Here is a 21,558-nt window from a genome sequence, read left to right on the forward strand (position 1 = left end):
CACGTTCCTTTAAGGTCTGGGACCGTAGCGTGTCATTTACTTTTGTGCAGGTCCTGAGTAACCTGAGAAAATAACGGGTCAACCCCAGCATCAGAGATGGCACCTGCTCATTCTCCTGCCCTGGGGAGTGGCCTCAGGAAGATCACAGAGCTCTTGATTGTTGAAAGGAAAAAGGGTTATTACCAGTCCTGCTGCAGAGTTCCAAGCACCATGCGTAATTTCTACAGGACGTCACCAGGGGGCGCTGTGGAACTTCTCAGAGCTGCAAGGCCTGAAGCCAACTCACATGGTTCTCATTGAGTGGGCCCTGCGCCCATGCTCATGGTCTGGGTTAGAGGTGACAGCAGGTGCTTCCCCTCAAGGGACAGACTCAGAGCCCACAGCCTCCCCAGCCTCCTCCTCACAGTGAAGCTTCAAACTGGGCCCAGGACCCAGGACAGGAGGGTCCTGTGGGCTCACATTTGCATAATGACCAGCAAACACCCCCTGTGCCCAGGAGGCCGGGAGGAGATAAAGGGACACCCGAGACCAGCACCTGCAAGAGACCGAGGCACCTTGGAAAGTCTCCACCATGAGCTGGACTCCCCTCCTTCTCCTCCTCGCTCTCTGCCCAGGTTCAGGGCCATTTCAGAGACCAGCCCGTGGAGGGGCCCCTCGCCTTCTGTTCCTTATCCCTGACATGTGTCTGTTTTTATTTCAGGGTCCAGGTCTCAGGCTGTGGTGACTCAGGAGCCCGGAATGACCGTGTCCCCCGGAGGGACAGTCACTCTCACCTGTGGCTCCAGCACAGGGGCTGTCACCGATGGTCACTACCCGTACTGGATCCAGCAGAAGCCGGGCCAGGTCCCCAGGACACTCATTTATAACACAGACAAGAAACACTCCTGGACGCCGGCCCGGTTCTCAGGCTCCATTCAAGGGGGCAAAGCTGCCCTGACCCTCTCAGGGGCCCAGCCTGAGGACGAGGCCGAGTACTACTGCTGGCTATACTTCAGTGGTGCTCACCACAGTGAGCGACCCTGATGGGGAACCAGGACATAAACCTGAGCTTGGCTGAGTGTGGGTACAAACATGGTCCTGTGATACTGGCATCACGTAACAGACATCTGAGCTCTCAGGGGAGCTTAAACATTGACCATCCATAGAGAGAAGGTGAGGGGAAGGGTCTGAATTGATTCCATTCCTGTTTTAACCCTAAAGTGGAGGGAATAGAGATGAGCAACTAAGGCACAAAAAGCAGAATTCATTTATTTTATTTTATAGAAGAAACAATATCTGCTGGATCAGTACTAAGGACTAAGGTCAAACACATTTCTTCCAGATAAAAGCATCTCCAATGTTCATTGCCAGCTACGAGCAAAGGAAAGAAACCGTCCTCTCATATGTTACTGAAGTTGTTTTATTGTCATATAATGCATTTAATAACTATATTGCATATATTTAAAATACATTGAAAAGTATACATCCGTAGCCAGTTTTGCTCAGTGGATAGTCAGCCTGAGGACCAAAGGGTCCAGGTTTGATTCCAGTCAAGGGCACATACCTGGGTTGCAGGCTCCTCCCAGGACTGGACCCTGGTCGGGGCATATGCAGGAGTCAACCAATCAATGTGTTTCTCTCACATCAATAGTTCGCTCAGTCTTTCTCTCTCTCTTCCACTCTCTCTGAAAATCAATGGAAAAATATCCTCGGGTGAGGATGTAAAATAAAATAAAGTAAATAAAATAAAATAAAATGTATAAACATTTTAAAATGATTCTTCTTCCCTAATGTTCTTGGTTAAATTGTGTCTCCCACCCCCAAAAAAGATATGTTAAAGTTATACATATCTCAGGACCTACGAATGTCACCTTATTTGAAAACAGGGTCAGGGGAAAAAAAAGATAAGAACACAGGGTCGATGCCGATGTAATTAGTTATGATGAGGCCATCCTGGAGTGGGGTGGCCTCCTAATGCCATGTGGCTGGAGTCCTGATAGCAAGAAGCCCCATGAAGACACGGGGAGCACTCTGAGGAGATGGAGGCGGAGACTGGGTGATGCAGCTGCAAGCCAAGGAAGGCCCCAAATTGCTGGTGTGGCTCAGTGGTTGAACCTCGACCTATGAACCAGGAGGTCATGGTTCAATTCCTGGTCAAGGCACATGCCCGGGTTTCAGGCTCAATCCCTAATGTGGGGCGTGCAGGAGGCAGCTGATCAATGATTCTCTCTCATCATTGATATTTCTCTCTCTCTCTCTCTCTCTATCTCTTCCTCTCTGAAACAAAAATATATATATTTTTTAAAAAATAAAAGTTTGGTAGAATTCAGAAATAAAATAAGCTTGGCACGAAGTTTTCATTTCTGGACGGCGTTTTACCTACCAACTAAGTTTCCTTAATAACCATAGGACTATTATTTGGGTTATCAATTGTAAGTGAGTTTTGATCATTTTAATATTTACCATGGTTATGTAAGTTGTTAACATCAGGGGAGATTTGGTGAAGGATATGTGTACTATCTTTGCAACAGTTCTGTGCATCTAAAATCACTCCAAAATAAAAAGCTGAAATAAGCCTATCTCATTTCCTTCTCCTGAATTTACTAACACCTGTTGAACTAGATCCCAGGTCTGGCTGTACAACCTTCCACATTCAATCCTGGAGCGTTTGTATTTTCCTGGTAGTCGTCTCTCAATAAAAATATAAAAAATAATGCTCACCTTCTGCCTACTTTTCATTGGTACAATGAACCTCCACTGAAGCTTGACATTTAAAATATAGACCTTCAGATGGAAACCAGTTAAAGGCAAAGGCCCACGAGGAGGGCCTGCAAGAATTCCAAGTGCCAGCGTCCCCCGTCTCCTCCCAGTGGGGTAGGTCACGGACAATGCGAACGCCTCCTGGCAGCCATGTGCCACACTCTGCACGGAGTACTGCCCACCGGGAGAGTTCACCCAAGCTCGGCGTCCAGAGGTTTTTTGGGGGGACTTGGTCATGTTGACCATTCACACAGATGACTTTAGTCTCCACCCATTTGGCCGTAAAACATTTAACCCTCGGTCTTTGGTCTTTTTCTTTTAATTCTCTAAAGCAGTGGTCGGCAAACTGCGGCTCACGAGCCACATGCGGCTCTTTGGCCCCTTCAGTGTGGCTCTTCCACAAAATACCGACTTCTGCGCATGGGCCACGAAGTTACATGTGCGCCCGCACATGGTATTTTGTGGAAGAGCCACACTCGAGGGGCCAAAGAGCCGCATGTGGCTCGCGAGCCGCAGTTTGCCGACCACTGCTCTAAAGTAAATAATTCTGACTAAAACCAGCTGTCTATTCCATGTAAGGCTCAAAATAAAGAATGTCAACAGAGTCAGTTGGCCATGAAATCATTCCTGAGTCATGCAAAACACTCAGATAAGAAATGAAGGCCTTGTAACACTGACACTGACCCTGGGGTAGGATTTCAACAACAACCAGAGGAAGATGTACCAACAGGAATGAGCCAAGAAGAGACAAGCAATGGGTGCGGGATGGCCTGGGAAACAACAGCTGCGATGTTAACAAGTAAGTCAACAGTTATGTTCATAACTGAGAGGAGACCACACACTCTCAGCCCAAGAAGGCCACCAGGGGGCGCTATAAATCTTCTCAGCGGCCTTGAACTTCAAGTGGCTCCAATTCAATGGACCATGAAGGGTTGCTCACTGGCCTGTATAAGAGCTTAGAGCAGCTGTTTCCTCCCACAGGGTAGACGCACAACCTCCACCCACCCCTGGCTTACCCGCTGACTGTGTAGCTGCTCCCAGGGCTGAGGACCTGGGTGGTGGACGTCAGTGGTGACAGGCTCAGATTTGCATAAGGTGAGCCTCCAACACACCCCTTCACACAGCAGCTCAGTAGGAGATAAAGAGTCAGCAGAGAGGCCGCCCCAGCTCAGAGCCAGGGGGCCCTTCTAACGTCTGCACCATGGCCTGCACCCCTCTCCTCCTCCTCCTCTTCCTCACTCACTGCCCAGGTGAATACAGACCCCCATACCAGCCATTGGAGGGGTCCCTCTGCCTTTGTTCCTTATCCCTGACAGGTGTCTGCTTTTGGTTTCAGAGTCCAGGTCTCAGGCTGTGGTCACTCAGGAGCCCGAAATGACCGTGTCCTCGGGAGGGACAGTCACTCTCACCTGTGGCTCCAGCACAGGGGCCGTCACCGATGGCCACTATCCGTACTGGTTCCAGCAGACGCCTGGCCATACCCCCAGGACACTGATTTATAACACGAACAACAGACACTCCTGGACCCCGGCCCGGTTCTCAGGCTCCATCCGAGGGGGCAAAGCTGCCCTGACCCTCGCGGGGGCCCAGCCTGAGGACGAGGCTGTGTACCACTGCTGGCTGGTGTACAGTGGTGCTCGGCACAGTGAGAGACGCAGATGGGGAACCAGGACATAAACCTCCGCTGGGGCCTGTGACAGGGGATCACGTGATCAGACACACCAGCTCTCAAGTAGCCTAAATGTGGATCATCCATTAAAAAGTAAAGGGAAGGGTACCCAGCTGGCATGGCTCAGTGGTTGAGCATTGACCTAGGAACCAGGAGGTCAGGGTTCGAGTCCCGGTCAGGGCACATCCCTGGGTTGCGGGCTTGATCCCGTGTGGGGTGTGCAGGAGGCAGCCGATGAATGATTCTCTCTCATCACTGATGTTTCTATTCCTTTCCCCTTCTCCCATCCTCTCTGAAATCAATCAATCAATCAATAAATAAATAAATATTTTTAAAAGAAATGATGCTATATAATTAATCTTGCTTTTATTTCTTTTTACTTTTTAAAATCCTCACCCTGAGTGAGAAAATTTTTTCCATTGATTTTTAGAGAGAGTGGAATATTTTTAAAAGAAATGATGCTATATAATTAATCTTGTTTTTATTTCTTTTTAATTTTTTTAATCCTCACCCAATGAGAAAATTTTTTCCATTGATTTTTAGAGAGAGTGGAAAGGATGGGGGAGAGGAAGAGAGACAAACATCAATGTGTCAGAGACACATCAATTGGTTGCCTCCTATCCGCGCCCCAACCTGGGGTGGAGGATTGAACCTGCAACCAAGATACGAGCCCTTGACTGGGAATTGAACCCAAGACCCGTTGATCCATGGGCCAGTGCTCTAACCCCTGAGCCAAACTGCCCAGGGCTAATTAATCTTGTTTTTAATGAAATACTCCTGGAGAGAGAGAGACAAACATTGATGTGTCAGAGACACATCAATTGGTTGTCTCCTATCTGCGCCCCAACTGGGGGTGGAGGATTGAACCTGCAACCAAGGTACGAGCCCTTGACTGGGAATAGAACCCAAGATCCGTTGGTCCATGGGCCAATGCTCTAACCGCTGAGCCAAACTGGCCAGGGCTAATTAATCTTGTTTTTAATGAAATACTCCTGTTCCATGGTGTGGCTTTTGTGAAGTCAGGGGGAGATGCCTTCTGTTTTCATTAGGAAGCTTTTGTTTACATGTGGGCTAGTGTGACCCCTACTTAGGGCCTAGGACTCAAGTCAGGACAACTGCCTAAAGAATGCAGCCTCGTCCTCCCGAAGTTGTCCTTCAAAGGGCGCCCTTGTCAAATGAAGTTCACGATCCCAGCGGCAGCCTGCCCTGGAGAGAGAGTCTGTAACGAGCCAGGTCAGAACAGGGACCGAGTCCAGCTGGGTCCCACTCAGGGGACACCACAGATGCGGAGGTCTGTGCGTCCTTACGTTTTCCTGAACATGCGCTCTGTGCCAGGCTCGGGTTAGAGCTCAGAGCACAGCACTGACCGGACGGACGGGGTCCCATCCTCCCGGGGCTGACCCTACAGGGAAGTGAGGGACAACCGGCCCATGAGAATAAGGCACATGGTGGGGTGTGACAAGAGGTGACACTGACAAGAAAGGGGTGGACAACAGGAAGCCCTCAGAGGTTTTTAAGCAAGGAGGAGATAGAATCTGAGTTCCGCTTCTCCAAAAGATGAAATGGGAGGAGCAGAGTAAAGGCACAGCCACTGAGAGAACTAAAAACTCCAGACCAGAGCAAAGAGGGCTTGCAAACAGGAAACGCCCCTCAGGAGCGCATCTGCCCTTTGGTGATATTCTCACTGTGGTCACTAGAGGGGGCTGTGGGCCAGCGCCCGGGAGGCAAGCTCGGCTGTGAAATGGTCCTGTATGCCTGAGTCCAACTGTCACTGATGTGGAGCAGCTCAGGGGCTGCCAGACGGGGCCACACTGCTCAGCGCCCCCGGGAGGGGAGTTTATTTGCATGAAATGCCCACCCCCGAGGGTGGAAGGAGCTAAAATGGGAGCAGTGCAGGCTGACTCTGTGCTGAGGGGGCTCGAGAAGCACAGCACGGGGGCGTCTACACCATGGCCTGGGCTTCGCTCCTGCTCGCGCTTGTGGCTCACTGCACAGGTCAGGGGGGCCTCTCTGGGCTTCGGGGTGGGGGGGGGGGGGTGAGAGAGACCACAGTGCTCCTTCCTGCCCCCTGTCCCCGTTTCTGACCTTTGGTCTGGGAGGGTGGGAGTGAGAGAGACCACAGTGCTCCTTCCTGCCCCCTGTCCCCGTTCCTGACCTTTGGTCTCTCACCTGTTTTCAGGGACCACTTCCCAGTCTGTGATTCAGCAAGCCTCACTGATCACGAACCCTGGGGGGACGGCCATACTCACCTGCGGCGCCAGCACGGGGGCCGCCGTCACCACCAGTAACTATGCTAGCTGGATCCAACAGAAGCCCTACCAGGTACCCAAGGGTATAATAGGTGGTACCACCAACCGGGTTCCGGGGGTTCCGGTCCGATTCTCCGGCGCCCTGGCGGGAGGCAAGGCCACGCTCACCATCACGGGGGCCCAGCCCGAGGATGAGGCGGAGTATTACTGTGCTCTGTGGTTCAGCAACCATTGCACAGTGACAGATGCAGGCGGGGAAGTGAGACATAAACCCGGGCTCAGTGCCCTCTGCGCCTGCAGACTTCCTTTCTGTGTGTGCAAAGCTGAACCACAGGCCTAGGCAGTGCGTCTGCCATGGGAGAGGGATGTGAGTCTCCAAGGGCCGGAGGGCAGACTGTGGGTAACAACCACTAAGACCGCCCCCACTGACCCTACCTCCCGGGGTTCATGCTCTTGGTGATCCCCTCTCCGGGGTGTGGGCTGTCCTGGTGAGGTGGCGGTGAGTGTGAGGACTTCAGGATGATGGAGGAGAAGGGCAAAAGGACTGTTAGGAGACGCCGTAACACAGAGAGAGCTCTGTTTGGGCGGCACTTAGGAAGGTGAGATGTGAGGGGAACCCCCTTCGCAAATAGGCGCAGGCCAAGGACCAGAAGAGAGCAAAGGACTCCCAAAGCAGGAAATGCACCTAATTAACTGAGTCCCTTCAAAGTGAAACGTAACCACCTTCCCCTTAATGTGTGGGCTGAGCTGAGCGCCTCCCTTCTAATGAATGGAACAGCGTGAAAATGACAGAGTAAAACTGCTGAGACGAGGCCGCAAAGGCACTGCAGAGCCCTCACTCGCTCCCCCCTCCCTCCTTCGCTTGCTCCCCTCCCTCACTTGCTCTGGAAGCCAGGTAGTCAGGTCTTGAGAACACTCAGGTCTCCAATGGAGAGGCTCCCGTGGAGGACCTCAGGCTTTCTCCCAACAGCCAGAAAGGAACAGTGTCCTCTCACTGGCCAGGGGAGTGAGCCATCTTGGAAGCAAGTCCTCCAGCCCCAGGCAAGCCTTCAGGTGACTAAGATCTCAAGAAGCCCCGAAGCGGAACAACCCAGCTAAGTTGCTCCTAGGTTCTTGGCTCTCAGAAACAGTGTAAGGCCAGCATGTCAAACTCAAAGGCTAACACGGGCCAAATAAACAAGGCTTAATTATGTGGGCTGCAAAAAGCAAAAGCTTCCATTTTCATAGAAACGTAGGTTTGTTTTGATAGAGACATGCTGAATACAAAGGGCTGAAATAAATGAGTCATCGTTAATGAGTATTTATGCGGCCAGCGGGCCACAAGTTTGACATGCTTGGTGTAAGGTACCAAGTGTTTTTTGTGTTTTTTTTTTTAAGCTGTTAGTTCTGTACTTTGTTATACATCAATAGACGACTACTAAACTCCCAACTGTGAACTGTCTTTAATCTGGTGGCTCTTCCTCTTTAGTCCAGTTTTTAGCAAGATTCCTGCTGGGTCAGTTAAAGGAAAAGCCCTCCCTGTGGTATCTGATCGAATTCCTATCCCTTACCCTATCACCCTTGCCTGTCCTTGGCAATAATCCTGTCAAGTTGGTTTAGCCAAAACCGACCTTATCCTTGAAGTTTCCTCTTAGAAATTTCCTATCCACTGACACCCATCCTGTTCCTTGGCAGTAAATCCCCACTTTGCTCTTGATGGAGTCAGAGTTTAGCTCAATCTCTTTCCTGTAGTACAAAACCGCATTGTAGTTGTCCCCCCTTGAATAAAGTTTTCCTTACTGTCTTTAAGTGTCAAGAATAATTTTTCTTTAACATTTCCAAATTTTGTTACTAGTAATTATTCTCAAATGAATATTTTCATACCTTTACCTGTTACACTAGATTCATTTTGAGAGATCTATTTTCAGATTAAAACATTTCATATATTTACTATAGAAACAAAAAAATATCATTTTTTAGTAACTCATTTGTAATTTGAAAAGGGTATATTTATATAAATGGACTTGTCAGTGTATAATAAACACACCCCCTCAAAGCTCTCAGGAAAATTTTAATTCTCAGTAAAACTACACATTCAGACTAAAACAGTCAGCCTGCAAATTTTTAAATCTTATAATTAAGTTACCAAAAAAGTATGGAGAATTAAAACTTTAATAAAAATAAAAATATGCATCAAAGTATTTGGGATTCAGACAAAGCTATAAACAAAGTCCTTAAATCCTTTAATACAGAAAAATTAACTTTTAAAATAAAAAGCCATAATAAAGAACAATCCTTTAAAAGCAGGTGGATAGCCCTAACCGGTTTGGCTCAGTGGATAGAGCGTCGGCCTGTGGACTGAAAGGTCCCAGGTTCGATTCCGGTCAAGGGCATGTACCGTGGTTGCGGGCACATCCCCAGTGGGGGGTGTGCAGGAGGCAGCTGATCGATGTTTCTCTCTCATTGATGTTTCTAACTCTCTATCCCTCTCCCTTCCTCTCTGTAAAAAAAATCAATAAAATATATTTTTTAAAAAGGTAGGTGTATAAAAGCCCTGGCCAGGTAGCTCAGTTGGTTAGAGCATCATCCCAATATGCCAAGGGTGTAAGTTCAATGCCTGGTCAGGCATATGTAAGACTCAACCAATGGGTAAGTGGAACAACAAGTAGATGTGTTGGGGGGTTCTCTCTCTCTCTCTCTCTCTCTCTCTTCCTTCTTCTCTCGCTCTCAAATCAATTAATACATTTTTTAAAAGGCGGAAAAAGTAGGTATATAATGAATCAAGACAAAAATAGAGAATAAAAACAAAACTACTTGGGATAATAAATCAAGAATTGCTTCTTGGGACAAGTAAATCAGAAGCATTGACAAAACTGTGGCAAACCAATGAGGGGAAAAGAAAATGCATTTCAATATTAGAAATAAGAAGGAAATTATATTCTGAGTACAGAGGATAATATTCACCTTCAAGTAGAACTATTTTTTGCTTCAAGAAAGTTTCTAATAGAAAAGTTGTAAATCCAGCCAAGCAAAACGTTGGATCAGTAATGAAAAGGTGAATGATTATCTCAATAGATGGCATAAACTACCCAATAAAACTAAATAACAATTCTCTTTAAATATTCTAAAGATAGAAATTCATTAAGCAGTATACTCATTACCTTTCATGGTAAAGCATTTCTCATTGAAACCAAGAACAAGAAAGTCCATTTTCACATCTTTTTGAAGTTCTGGTCAATGCAGTAAGATTAGAAATAAACATGATTGCCCTAGCCGGTTTAGCTCAGTGGACAGAGTGTCAACCTTCGAACTGAAGGGTTCCGGGTTCCATTCCAGTCAAGGGCACATGCCCAGGTTGTGGGTTCGATCCCCAGTTGGGGGCGTGCAGGAGGCAGCCAGTCAATGATTGATTCTCTCTCATCATTGATGTTTCTATCTCTCTCTCACACTCCCTTCCTCTTTGAAATCAATAAAAAATATATTAACAAAAATAAACACAATTGGAGGAAAGGCAAAGAGTTTACATAGTAGTGCTAAAAAAATTAAACTATAAACATGCCATGTTACGAATGAAAAGACAAATAACAAAAATGTTTTTTTTCAAAATAACATTTTATTATTATAATTGCTATTTTATTTAGAATTTTTGGCAACAATAATAAAATAAAATTTATCTGAAAGAACAAGCAAGCCAAATAGACATGGACATTCATGAGGGGTAATAACAAAATAGTAATCTTGACAGCTATTCAATATATTTGTAAACAAAACAAAGTGGCATTGCTTTAAAAAATATAGAGATATCAATAGAAAAACAGAGAAAGCTCCTGAAGGAACTCAACTCACTATATTAATTTTCTTTTGGTTGCAGGCACAGAAATGGACTTGAGCGAGCTCCATTCTAAGAGAGGAGCAAAGTCCTTAATAATTATCCCTTCCTAGTTTTTTTGTGAAAACCTAGGAAATTTAACTAGATGAGAGAGGAAAGAAAGTAGAAAGGAGACATAAAGTGTCTCTTTGGAGAAGAAAAGGGGTGGGGCCGAATTTCATTGTCAGTGTCATTTTAAGAACTTTAATGAAACTCAATGAATCAAAGGAAATGTCCAACAAATAAATGAGGTAGAGAGCCATGCAGGTCTAGGGGAAGAGAATTCTAAGACAAAGAACAGCAGTTGCAAAGTCTTTGGATTAGGAAGAAATGTGATTTGCTTGAGGAAAAGCAAGGCCAGTGCATCAAAAATAGTGCACCAGTGGGGAAAACGGTAGAGAAGCATGGTACAGAATGAAAAACAGAGAGGAGGTAGGTAGGGGCTATATCACTGAAACCTTGGCAATAAGTAACAATTTGTACTCCTTAGGGGCATATTTTAGTGAAATAGCAAACAACAGTAACAGTTGATAAAACCAAGTAGCCACAAACACATAGAATAAAAACATTTTCATATTTTTACCATCGAAACAGAATAAGGGAGATAAGTATGCAAAGTCTAAAGATCTAGTTATACCCAGAAATTTCCACCTGATACCAACACACACACACATACACACACACACACAAACACACACACTTTTCTACCCCTAAAGAAAGGAGTTCAGGCTAAAATTTTAGCAAAGTGCCTTGGCCCAAGCAAACAAACTGAAAAGGCCTAGTAAAATGTTCAAAGTGCAAATCCATCAATCAATTAGTCAAGCATTGAGCAAATACAACAAGAATCCACACCAAGGATATTATCTAAAACATGGACAACACACTCACAGCTACTTTACTGTCTAGTGCCTCCTCCCCAACTCTTAAGAGGGATGCTAAACCCTTGATGATGATCACTTCTCAGGTTTTTGTGAAAGTTTACGGAATTTAAATAGATTGAGGAGGGAAGAAAGGAGTGGGGAGATATAAGGTGCCTTGAAGAGAAAGCAAAGGGAAAAAAGATTTTCCTGGCTTAGATCTCTAGCCAGGATCCCAGATTCCTTGAGTGGAGCACAGAGGCTGCTGGGTACCTGGGCGGGGGGTAGAAGAAGGGATGGCACTAGAATATACTGAGGGAGACTCAACCCTGGGAACCCACAGAAGCAGCCAAGGCCGCCAATGTTCAAAAATCAAACTCAGAAAGTATTACAGTGAAGTATTCCAGTTCTGTGAAAGGACCCTTGGAAATGGCAGGGGAAGGTCTCCTCATAGTATATTCACCTAATAGATAGGTGGACAGATTAGATGAAGGGCAATAACTCTAGGACCTAATACTTATTAAAATAAAAGGAACATTACTTGCACATTGGAATGTGTCAAGACCCAAAAGGTATTAATTTTATGAAATGGGAAATTACACACACAAGACAATAATAACTCTTAACTGTAATACATTCATGCCCAACAAGGCAAAGTACAAAACTGCAAACTTCACATGTTCAATTAGGGAAAGATACACAAACATAGAAAAATATACGGAAAAGCCCTATAACAAGCTTAATTTTAGTAAGTCACCTGGGCTATTTGTACCCACTGTACCTACTGTTCTTGGACAATGCCCATTCCAGCTTAACCGTTAGAGAACTAAATTGAGCTCAGTCCATGAACTGGACAGATACAATTTGGCCTTTTTTAGTTAAAATTATGGGTCCAGTACAGTTCAAACTATGGATGTCAGTGCTTTGTCATGGGAAACTTTACTTCTTTACTGCTGTAGCTGTACGGGACATAGCTCATTCTGACTAAAGGCCAGCCAGAAAGGAGGGGAGGGAACAAATTGAATTTCCTTGTGGGTCACTCAACAAGAGGCCCATTGGCACCAGGCCCCATTCTATTAGCTCCCTCTGCTTAAGCCAATGATACACCGGTTGTCTGACGTCTGCAAGGGCCCCTCACCAAACATAGGCATTTTATTGTAATGACTTTGCCTCTTTGGATGTACTTGGGTGGGATAACGACACTGACACAGTATTCTTTCTGTCTTGGCTCCAAGACAAGTGAGTGTGTGCCGCTCTCTCCACTGGGAAAAAGAGCCTCTGCTCTCCAATGACTAACCTCCCACTTCCTGGTCCCATTCACGCCATAGCTTCTCCCTCAACTTCTCCACACCCAGATGTTCAGAGGCAGGTTACTTTAGGCCAGCACAACAGAGGCACTTCTGGGACTTCAGCAGTAAACAGGACCATGCCATACCAAAGCCATTCCAGTCTGACTAGAGTTAATATTATAATCTTCAAGGCATGTAACTCTACAGATTCTATATACAGAAAAAAGAGATTTCACACTCAAAAGTAACATGAAATAGAAAAATAATAAATAGGTTTCTGGCTTTTCTTTCACATACATATACATACACAAGCACCTTTTGTGTTAAGCCAGATACAGTCACATAAAAAGCAATTAATACATTTTTTAAATAACATCTCAAAACTCGTATCAAATAATACTGAATTCCATGAATTTTATAAAAAAAAAACTCATAAATGACCCATTGGCTTCACTATTTTTAAGCTACTAATGTTTTGTATTTTTTTTATTTATGAGGTTTCTCACTTTCATTAAAGTACTTGCTTTAGATTTCCTGAAAATGGGATTAACGGTTGTTGTTGTTATTGATGTTGTTTTAATTCTACTTTTAGGTCTAGGGTGATGGTTCAGAATCAGATGTGCTCACAATAATGGATGCTACTTCCACTGACCCTGGTTGAAGAGGCTCCAGTGATACCTGAATAACAACTTTAGTTTCAGGAGGCAATCCTTCCAGTTGCTCAGGCTTCTTAAACATTTGATGACACCGGGTCTTGTGCTCCATTTTCTCCTTGAAAGTTAAAAACTGTAGCCGGCATTTGGAACACTGATGAATAAACTTTTCCCAGTGTCCTCTATAATGATACATGTAGGGTGCTGCCAGTTTGAAAATTTTGAGACAAAATGGACAAAGCAGATTCTTAGTGTTTGCATGCCAGGTTCTGAAATGTGTTTCCACATCAGCAAAGGCCGACGATCTATAATTGCAAACCTGGCACACGTAGGGCATTTCGCCAGGCTTATGATTGTCCTTCATGTGCTGTAAGAGAACCTGATCTGTTTCAAATGACAATTCACAAATTCTACAGACAGCGGAGGGCTCCTGGGCTGTGTGCACACTTTCGATGTGACGCTGCAGCTGGAAGGGAGTGGGAAACTGCCGGTGGCAATGCTGGCAGGTGGTGTGGTTTTTCCAATTGTCATCTCCCTGCTTCTCAAGTTCCAAATGGTGCTTCACGTGATTCATAAACTTGACATTTTTTAGAACTTTCCTGCAGCTGAAGCATTTAAAGGTTGTGTGAGTCTTCTGTTCTGGCTGCCTATCTCCTGGATGCTGTCCGTAGTAAAAGTCATGAAGTAACACAATCAGATTTCCTTTCTTGAGATCGTCAGTCTTGTTTTGACTTGCTAGGCTCAAAAGATCTGTTTTTGTCAGTCTATTTTCTCCAACAGGATTTATAGTCTTGAAATGGACTTTGTCCTTTGGAAAAGCTGTTGGAAAAAGTGCTCCGTTCTGAATAGGGCTTAATGAGGTATGAACACCATTTGAGGGTGTGCTTTGCTGAGGAATCATTGTATGAAAGATTCCTGAAGAGGACACAACTGAAGACTGTCCCCCTGTGATTTTGTCACTGAGTTTAGGCCTTTTTGGACTTATGCTGTTTACTTCAGAAGTGCGAAGTCGCTTTGATGCACGAGGACTTTTACTCAGACCTCTTACAGAAAGTGCTGATCCCACTGGATGCTGCAATGAACTTGTGAATGTAATCAAAGGAGAACATAACTCTGAAGAGCTATTAGGCACAACTTGTGGTGAATTACTTCTATAAGCAGGTTCAGACAAAGGCTCAATAATAATAGGACTATCTGTTAATCTTGATTCAGGCTCAGGAACTGGCAAGACAGTCACTGCTTCGGATGTAGGGGTCACATGACTTACAGGCTGCAATTTGTGAGCAGTATCTTTTCTGAGCTTACCATACTTTTTTCTCCTTGAACATGAACCCGGGGTGACTCTGTTCAAGATGTGGGAAACGACTGGTTTTGAATGTGAAGTCACCCCAACGAAGATCAGCTCAGCATCTTCATTTACATGTTCCACCCCAACAAAGATCAGCTCAGCATCTTCATCTACTTGTTTGTTTTCTTCTATGCTCTTCTGTGGTCCTGGCTCTTGTTTTTCCTCACATACCATATATGGTGGTCCCATTTTCTAACTTTTTTTATTCTTGAAGGGTGTGGCCACAAGTCCTAGTTTTTCCTTAATGTGAACTGCCACCTAAGTACAAACAACACGACACATCAGTAAGTACAGAAAAAAATGTATCTCATTTTTCTCCAAAACTCAAGCTAGTTATAAACATCCATTATTTTACAGATAAGGACACTGAGACTCAAAGAGAATAAATGACAGCTTAAAACTATGATTACAAGTCTGTGAGACTCTAGAATCATAATCATAGATTTGTCCTATGCTGATTATGATCTCTTCTGTTGCCTCTACCGGCAAATGCCAATGGCAATCCCCTAGCGGTGGCAATCAAAAATGTTCTATGGGAGAACTTCTTCCTTAATCTAACCTCTTCGCAGGATCACTTCCACATTCCTAGTAACTACCTTCTAGGTAATTCTACATTTATGCTCTAACATCCTCTCTATAAAAAAAAATCTAAATCAAAAGGATTAATTTCTTCATAATACCATAAAACTCAGAAGATAATTTGACAAGTAATATGACCATCAGAATTATCTCAGGATGGACTTCTAAAGGCTAGAAAAGTTTATGATTCAGCTAAAGTTATATGTAGGGTTTGGAAACAGAGCTAGCACTAAAATGTGTGATTCCTGAATTCTGGTTCTGTGTTCTTCCCAACAGAACTCTGATTTAGTGCATGTCTATTTCTGATGATGGTGCTATTTATTGCTTAGTCTCTAAGGATCAAAGAGCCTCACTGGACTCATTTTTACTCTCCTTCTACTTTATAAAACCTGTTCTAACCTCCCCTAGCTCCCATCAATTTAATCACAGGAATGTATTAGTGATTCTAAGTAATTTTTTAGAGCACTGGTCAGGTCATCTAACTACATTTCATTTCCATTCTTATTAAAGCACCTACTCCCAACTTCTAGGTTTAGGCCCACTGGTTACTTCATGTCTGTACATCTGTAATAAGCTTCAAATTGTTCTGTCTTATCTCTCTAGCCTTCAAATTATATAGCACATTGCCACTATCTGAATCTTAAAATACCACTATAATTATATTATTCCTTTATTCCTAAATGGTTGGGTATTTTTTTTAATCCACGCCTGACAATTTTTAAATGTGACATATACATACAATGGAATATTATTCAGTCATAAAAAGGAAATTCTGTCACATGCTACAATATGCATGAACATTGAAGACATGTGGTAAATGAAATAGGCCAGCCACAAAAAAGACAAATACTGTATGATTCTACTTATATGAAGTATGTAAAGTAATCGAAGCAACAGAAAAGATACAAATCTTAGAATAGTAGGATGAATACCAGGATCTAGGGCAGTGATGGTGAACCTATGACACGCGTGTCAGAGGTGACACGTCAACTCATTTTTTGGGTTTATTTTTCTTTGTTAAATGGCAATTAAATATATAAAATAAATATCAAAAATATAAGTCTTTGTTTTCCTATGGTTGCAAATATCAAAAAATTTCTATATGTGACACGGCACCAGAGTTAAGTTAAGGTTTTTCAAAATGCTGACACGCCGAGCTCTAAAGGTTCGCCATCACTGATCTAGGGAGAGAGTGAAAAGGGGAGTTTGTTGTTTAATGAGTAGAGTTTCAATTTTTCAACATGAAATAGTTCCAGAGAGCTGTTTCAAAAGACTGTGAATATACTTAACATTTAAAAATGGTTAAGGTGGTAAAATTTATGTTATAGGGTTTTTAGCACATTAAAAAATAATTAAACAATGGGCAAAGATGTCAATAGACATTTCTCCAAAGAAGATATATATACATAGCCAATACCCACAAAAAATACTGCTCAACATGTTTAGTCATTAGGAAAATGTAAATCACAATTAGATCTGCTTCACACCCACTATTGGCTACAATAAAAAAGAGGAACAATAATAAGTGTTGCAGAAGATGCAGGGAATTTGGAATCCTCATATATTGCTGGTGCAATTACTGGAAAATGGCGCAGCCACTTTGGAAAACAGTTGGCAGTATTTCAACAATTAAATATAGTTACCTTTTTTTTTTTAATTCAGAGAGAGGAAGGGAGAGAGAGAGAAAAAAAACTTCAATGACGAGAGGGACTCATGGATTGGCTGCCTCATGCGTACCCCCTACCAGGGATGGAGCCCACAACCCAGGCAAGTGCCCTGACCAGAAATAGAACTGTGACCTCCTGGTGCATGGGTCAATGCTCAACCACTTAGCCACACCAGCCAGGCAAAATACAGAGTTACCATACGATCCAGCAATTTTACTCCTAGGTCTATACTGCAAAGAATTGAAAACACAAATCCACACAAAAACTTGCACAACAATGTTCAAACATCATTATTCATAATAGCCACAGAGTGCTAACTATTCAAATGTTCACTAATTGATGGGTGCATATACAAACTATGGTAATACAATGGAATATTATTCAGCCATTAAAACTAATAAAGCAGCCTGAACCGGTTTGGCTCAGCGGATAGAGCGTCGGCCTGCGGACTGAAGGGTCCCAGGTTTGATTCCGGTCAAGGGCATGTACCTTGGTTGCGGGCACATCCCCGGGGGGGGGGGGGGGCGTGTGCAGGATGCAGCTGATCAATGTTTCTCTCTCATCGATGTTTCTAACCCTCTATCCCTCTCACCTTCCTCTCTGTAAAAAAAAATCAATAAAATATATTATAAAAAAAAACTAATAAAGCACCACAGAACATATATGATATGAATGAACCCTGTAAACATGCTAAGTGAATAAAACTAGACACAAAAGTCCACATAGTTTATGATTCCACTTACAATACATAAAACATCTAGAAAAGGCAAATCCATACAGACAGAAATAAACTAGTGGTTGTCATGGGATGGGGGAGGGGGGGAGAAATAAGGAAGGAAAGTAAGTTGAACTAGAAGAAAAATAAAATATCAGGTCCCAATCCCTGAAACATGTATATGTTACGTGATTTGGAAAAAGGACCTTTGCAGATGTGATTAAGTTATGGGTTCTGAGATGGAGAAAATATCCTGGATTACACAAATGGGCCCGCAAAGCCATATATGTATGTCCTTCAATTTTAAACCCTAAAGAGTGAATTTTACCATATGTGAATTATAACTCAATTAAAGAAAAAAATGCCTATTACCTCTCCCCCCGACATCCCAGCAACTGGTACTGAGACAGGCTAGGAAGCCAGGACAAGTGGACAGGGAAACTGAAACAAACTGGCCCAGCAATTTACAGCCAGATACAGAAGGTCACCTCCTTAGAGTTAACATCTAGGCCTCAGTTGTATTTCAGCTCCAGGCCCAGAAAAGCAGCAAAACCAGGTGGGGGATGCCAGGACCAACTACAATGACTAAGGACCCCCTGCCCTGAACTAACTAATCAGTAGAGACCATGACCCTGAAAGAACACACTTGGAAAACTGATGAATATTCTGCTGAAAACCTTCCCTGACACCTCCCTAAGATTCCTGCTTGCAAGAGAGATAAAAGCCTCAAGGCAAAGGACTTAGGGTTGGCTCCCCCTCCCCAGAGTACTCCCTTGTCTTTCTCTTCCCCTACCGGCATGCATCCCTAAACTGTAAGGGATCCCACAAGGCTTGCAACCAGGGAGCAATGGGCAGTGGCAGCTTGTCCTGAGCTAACCCCCTGACCCTGTCCCCAAGGCTCTGTTTTCTCTGACTACTTAGTGAGCCAAAGCAGCCCAGCCTAGGCTCATGTCCCCACCTAGTCCCTCTCCTTCTATCCTAGGCCTCCTTGTTTCACTGTCCCCAGCTTTAATAACCGTCCTCTAAAAATCACCTGGACTTGTATTGTGAAATCTCCCTCTCCTTCTATCCTAGGCCCTTCCTTGTTTCACTGTCCCCAGCTTTAATAACTGTCCTCTAAAAATCACCTGGACTTGTACTGTGAAATCTTTTCTGCATAAAGTCAAGAACCCACACACTACCAGTCGGCCCTAGGCAGACCTACTCAGGGCCATGTCCCCTTTCCAGTAACGATACCAAATTCAAAGTCCCTTTATTTGGAAAATCAGAGGTAGAAGAAGAAATTCATAAAAGAAATGGGCTTAGGAAACAAGTTATAGAGATAAAGGAAGGGCCCTTGGAGCTTGGGAGCTAGGAAAGTAATGGTAATGTACCTTGTGGGTGGGACGAGGGCAGAAGGGGAAGGGAAAGGCGTGGGCATGCTCTGGGAAGGGAGAGTGTGCTGGGTCTTCCATCCCAGGAGAAAAGGTTGGAAAAGTGTACAAATAGGAGTGGTAGCCAGCCTCCAAGATGGGCTCACATGAATCCCACCTCCTGGCATTCACTCTTTTGCGTAGCCCTCTCCCACACTATCACAGGGTTTGCCTGTGGGACTAAGCCAGGGGTGGGCAAACTTTTTGACTCGAGGGCCACAATGGGTTCTTAAACTGGACCAGAGGGCCGGAACAAAAGCATGGATGGAGTGTTTGTGTGAACTAATATAAATTCAAAGTAAACATCATTACATAAAAGGGTACGGTCTTTTTTTTTTTTTAGTTTTATTCATTTCAAACGGGCCAAATCCGGCCCGCGGGCCGTAGTTTGCCCACGGCTGGACTAAGCAAATATGGCACACCGAACTTTTGAAAAAGAGTCTGCACTTCTCTTGGGTGAAAGCTCGCTCTTGAATCACTCACTCTGGGGGAAGCCAGCTGTCATGACATGAGCAGCCTCATGGAGAGGCCCACAGAGTGAGGAACTGAAGCTCCTTGCCTACAGCCCAGTGAGTGAGCTAGACGAAAATCATCTGACAAAAGTCAAGTCCGCGGACAGAGACAAAAACTTGACTACAACCTCATGAGAGACCCTGAGCTAGAACCACCCTGCTAAGGCACTCTGGATTCCAGACCTTCAGAAACTATGATAATGAAGATTTATTTTATGCTAGCAAGTGCTGAGATATACAGTGTTACACAGCAACAGATAACTCATTAAAAAATGGATCATAACTTACCTGTAAACGTGACTACTGGCATAAAATAAATTTAGACGGCCTCCCCTATCCAGCCACATTCAAATACAGAAATAAAGCCCTTATGGAAAAGGGTATAGAATTAAACAAACTAACCCCATGTACTCATTTTAACCAATATATATTCACCTTAAATGAACCACTTATTACTTTAATATATTAGCTGAAATCTTACAGTATGTGTTATCAGTCCATTTTAGACGTATACCACGCTAAAAGAAAATAGATTTACATAGCTTAAGATCTATGTACTCCTACTTTTCTTTTTCCTTTCAAGGGATTCCCCCACGCTCCCCTTGTTTAAGGAAGCAGTTTAGAAGGTTCCAAAATTTCCTAAATCAATGATCGACCTGAATTTATCACACATATGCAGATTCAGATCACATACACTCAGGAAACACTGTCTAAATAATGTTTTAGCACAAAAGGGAATAAGAGAAAAACTGAAGGAAAAAAATACCATCTTAGTCCTCGTGATGAAAATGTCCCTCCTCTTACCTTGGATGTGCACGGAAACTTCTAAGAACTTGCAATATTTCAGGCAGGAGAAGGTCACATCCTTGAGGCAACCAGAGAAAGGGATTAAGGTTATTTACATGTTACAGACATATTTTCTACCCGCTGTCCACCTGATACTCTCATTTAGCTGTTCCTCAAGCATCTCCCCTTTAACCAGAAAAGAGACTTCCTTTCTTCAAACCCATTCCTCCAAATAAATTAATTAAATTTTGAATTGTGTGTAGGCTTCCTATCATTATAGTGTTTCTTTTTCCACACTAGTTATTTTAACCTACATTTTAAATGTTTGTAAAAGGTTAACTGTCCTACATCCAACTTCTATAAAGTAATTCCATCCACTTATGAAGGAGGAGGACATAGAAGAGGTAGAACCTGGGCACTCGCTCACATGCCTGAGTCGATAAAGATGGAAATAACGCCCCATGTGGAGTCGGTTATCTTGAAACAGGATAAAAATCACCACGGAGGTGAAATGACTCTGTTAACTGGGTGATCACAGGCGACACCCATCATACTTTTCGGGGCAGACCGTTTTCACTGGGGGCGCACAGGTAAAATGAGAGGGTGTGGTAACTGCATTGAGATTCCTGAGGAAAGAATCTGCAGAGAAATCTACGCAAAATATAGATCTGGGGGAAGAAGTTTTTATCTGGGGGGAGAAATGCTGAAATACCCCTAAAGCCACTGACCCACCACCTGGAGGTCCTGCACAAAAGCGAACCAGTGGGAACGCTGGTGGGTGGGGTGGGGAAAGCCGAGTTTTTTGGAGGGAATAACTTTAAAGAGACGTAAATGGCTACGTGGGCTCGGTGCGGTTCAGAATGAACTTGATTTTCACATTGCTGTCACCTCTGAAATAAACTGAGGTGATGTTCTGGTAAAAAACAATAATAATAATAAAATAAAATAAAAATAAAGGGGGAAAAAAAAACACAGAAAAAATCCTGGGAACTGCCCGAAACAAAAGCCTCAACACCCACCCCCGGCCCGGCGCTCAGGGGCGCCTCACTAGGGCCCGGGCGGCTTTAGAGACTCGGCAGCGAGGAGGGGGCACCCCGCTGGGGGGAGGGGCAGAGACCCTCAGAAATGGGTGAGGTGCGTCAAGGCCCAGCGGCTCGGCGCCCACAGCTGTTCCTCAGGGGGCGACGCGGGGTGCAAAACCGGTGTCGGGTTTTCGCCCCGAGAGAGAGAGAGCCC

General features: G+C 44.2%; 1 protein-coding gene and 3 gene segments (V, D, J or C); 3 read left to right on the plus strand and 1 right to left on the minus strand.

The window, feature by feature from the left end:
• Window positions 1–371: 371 nt before the first annotated feature.
• LOC102248453 lies at window positions 372–1,023 on the plus strand. The segment is given in 2 exon segments: window positions 372–614; window positions 701–1,023. Coding segments are annotated over 2 exon segments (366 nt in total).
• Window positions 1,024–3,940: 2,917 nt separating this feature from the next.
• Window positions 3,941–4,416, plus strand: LOC102248759. The segment is given in 2 exon segments: window positions 3,941–3,989; window positions 4,076–4,416. Coding segments are annotated over 2 exon segments (390 nt in total).
• Window positions 4,417–6,319: 1,903 nt separating this feature from the next.
• On the plus strand, window positions 6,320–6,997 carry LOC102249061. The segment is given in 2 exon segments: window positions 6,320–6,403; window positions 6,588–6,997. Coding segments are annotated over 2 exon segments (456 nt in total).
• Window positions 6,998–13,157: 6,160 nt separating this feature from the next.
• On the minus strand, window positions 13,158–20,402 carry LOC102249352 (zinc finger protein 280B). The gene is made up of 2 exons (XM_005875418.2): window positions 20,341–20,402; window positions 13,158–14,909 (listed from the first exon to the last, which is right to left on the minus strand). The coding sequence occupies exon 2, from the start codon at window positions 14,838–14,840 to the stop codon at window positions 13,245–13,247; it is 1,596 nt and encodes a 531-aa protein (XP_005875480.2). The 5' UTR covers window positions 14,841–14,909; window positions 20,341–20,402; the 3' UTR covers window positions 13,158–13,244.
• Between the last annotated feature and the right edge of the window lie 1,156 nt (window positions 20,403–21,558).

Source organism: Myotis brandtii, unplaced genomic scaffold (genome assembly GCF_000412655.1).
Source record: "Myotis brandtii unplaced genomic scaffold, ASM41265v1 scaffold4623, whole genome shotgun sequence".
NCBI classification, from domain to species: Eukaryota; Metazoa; Chordata; class Mammalia; order Chiroptera; family Vespertilionidae; genus Myotis; species Myotis brandtii.

Bases quoted from the DNA above. Each gene is read 5' to 3' on its own strand.
- LOC102249352 (XM_005875418.2), bottom strand. From the start codon at position 14,840: ATGGGACCACCATATATGGTATGTGAGGAAAAACAAGAGCCAGGACCA.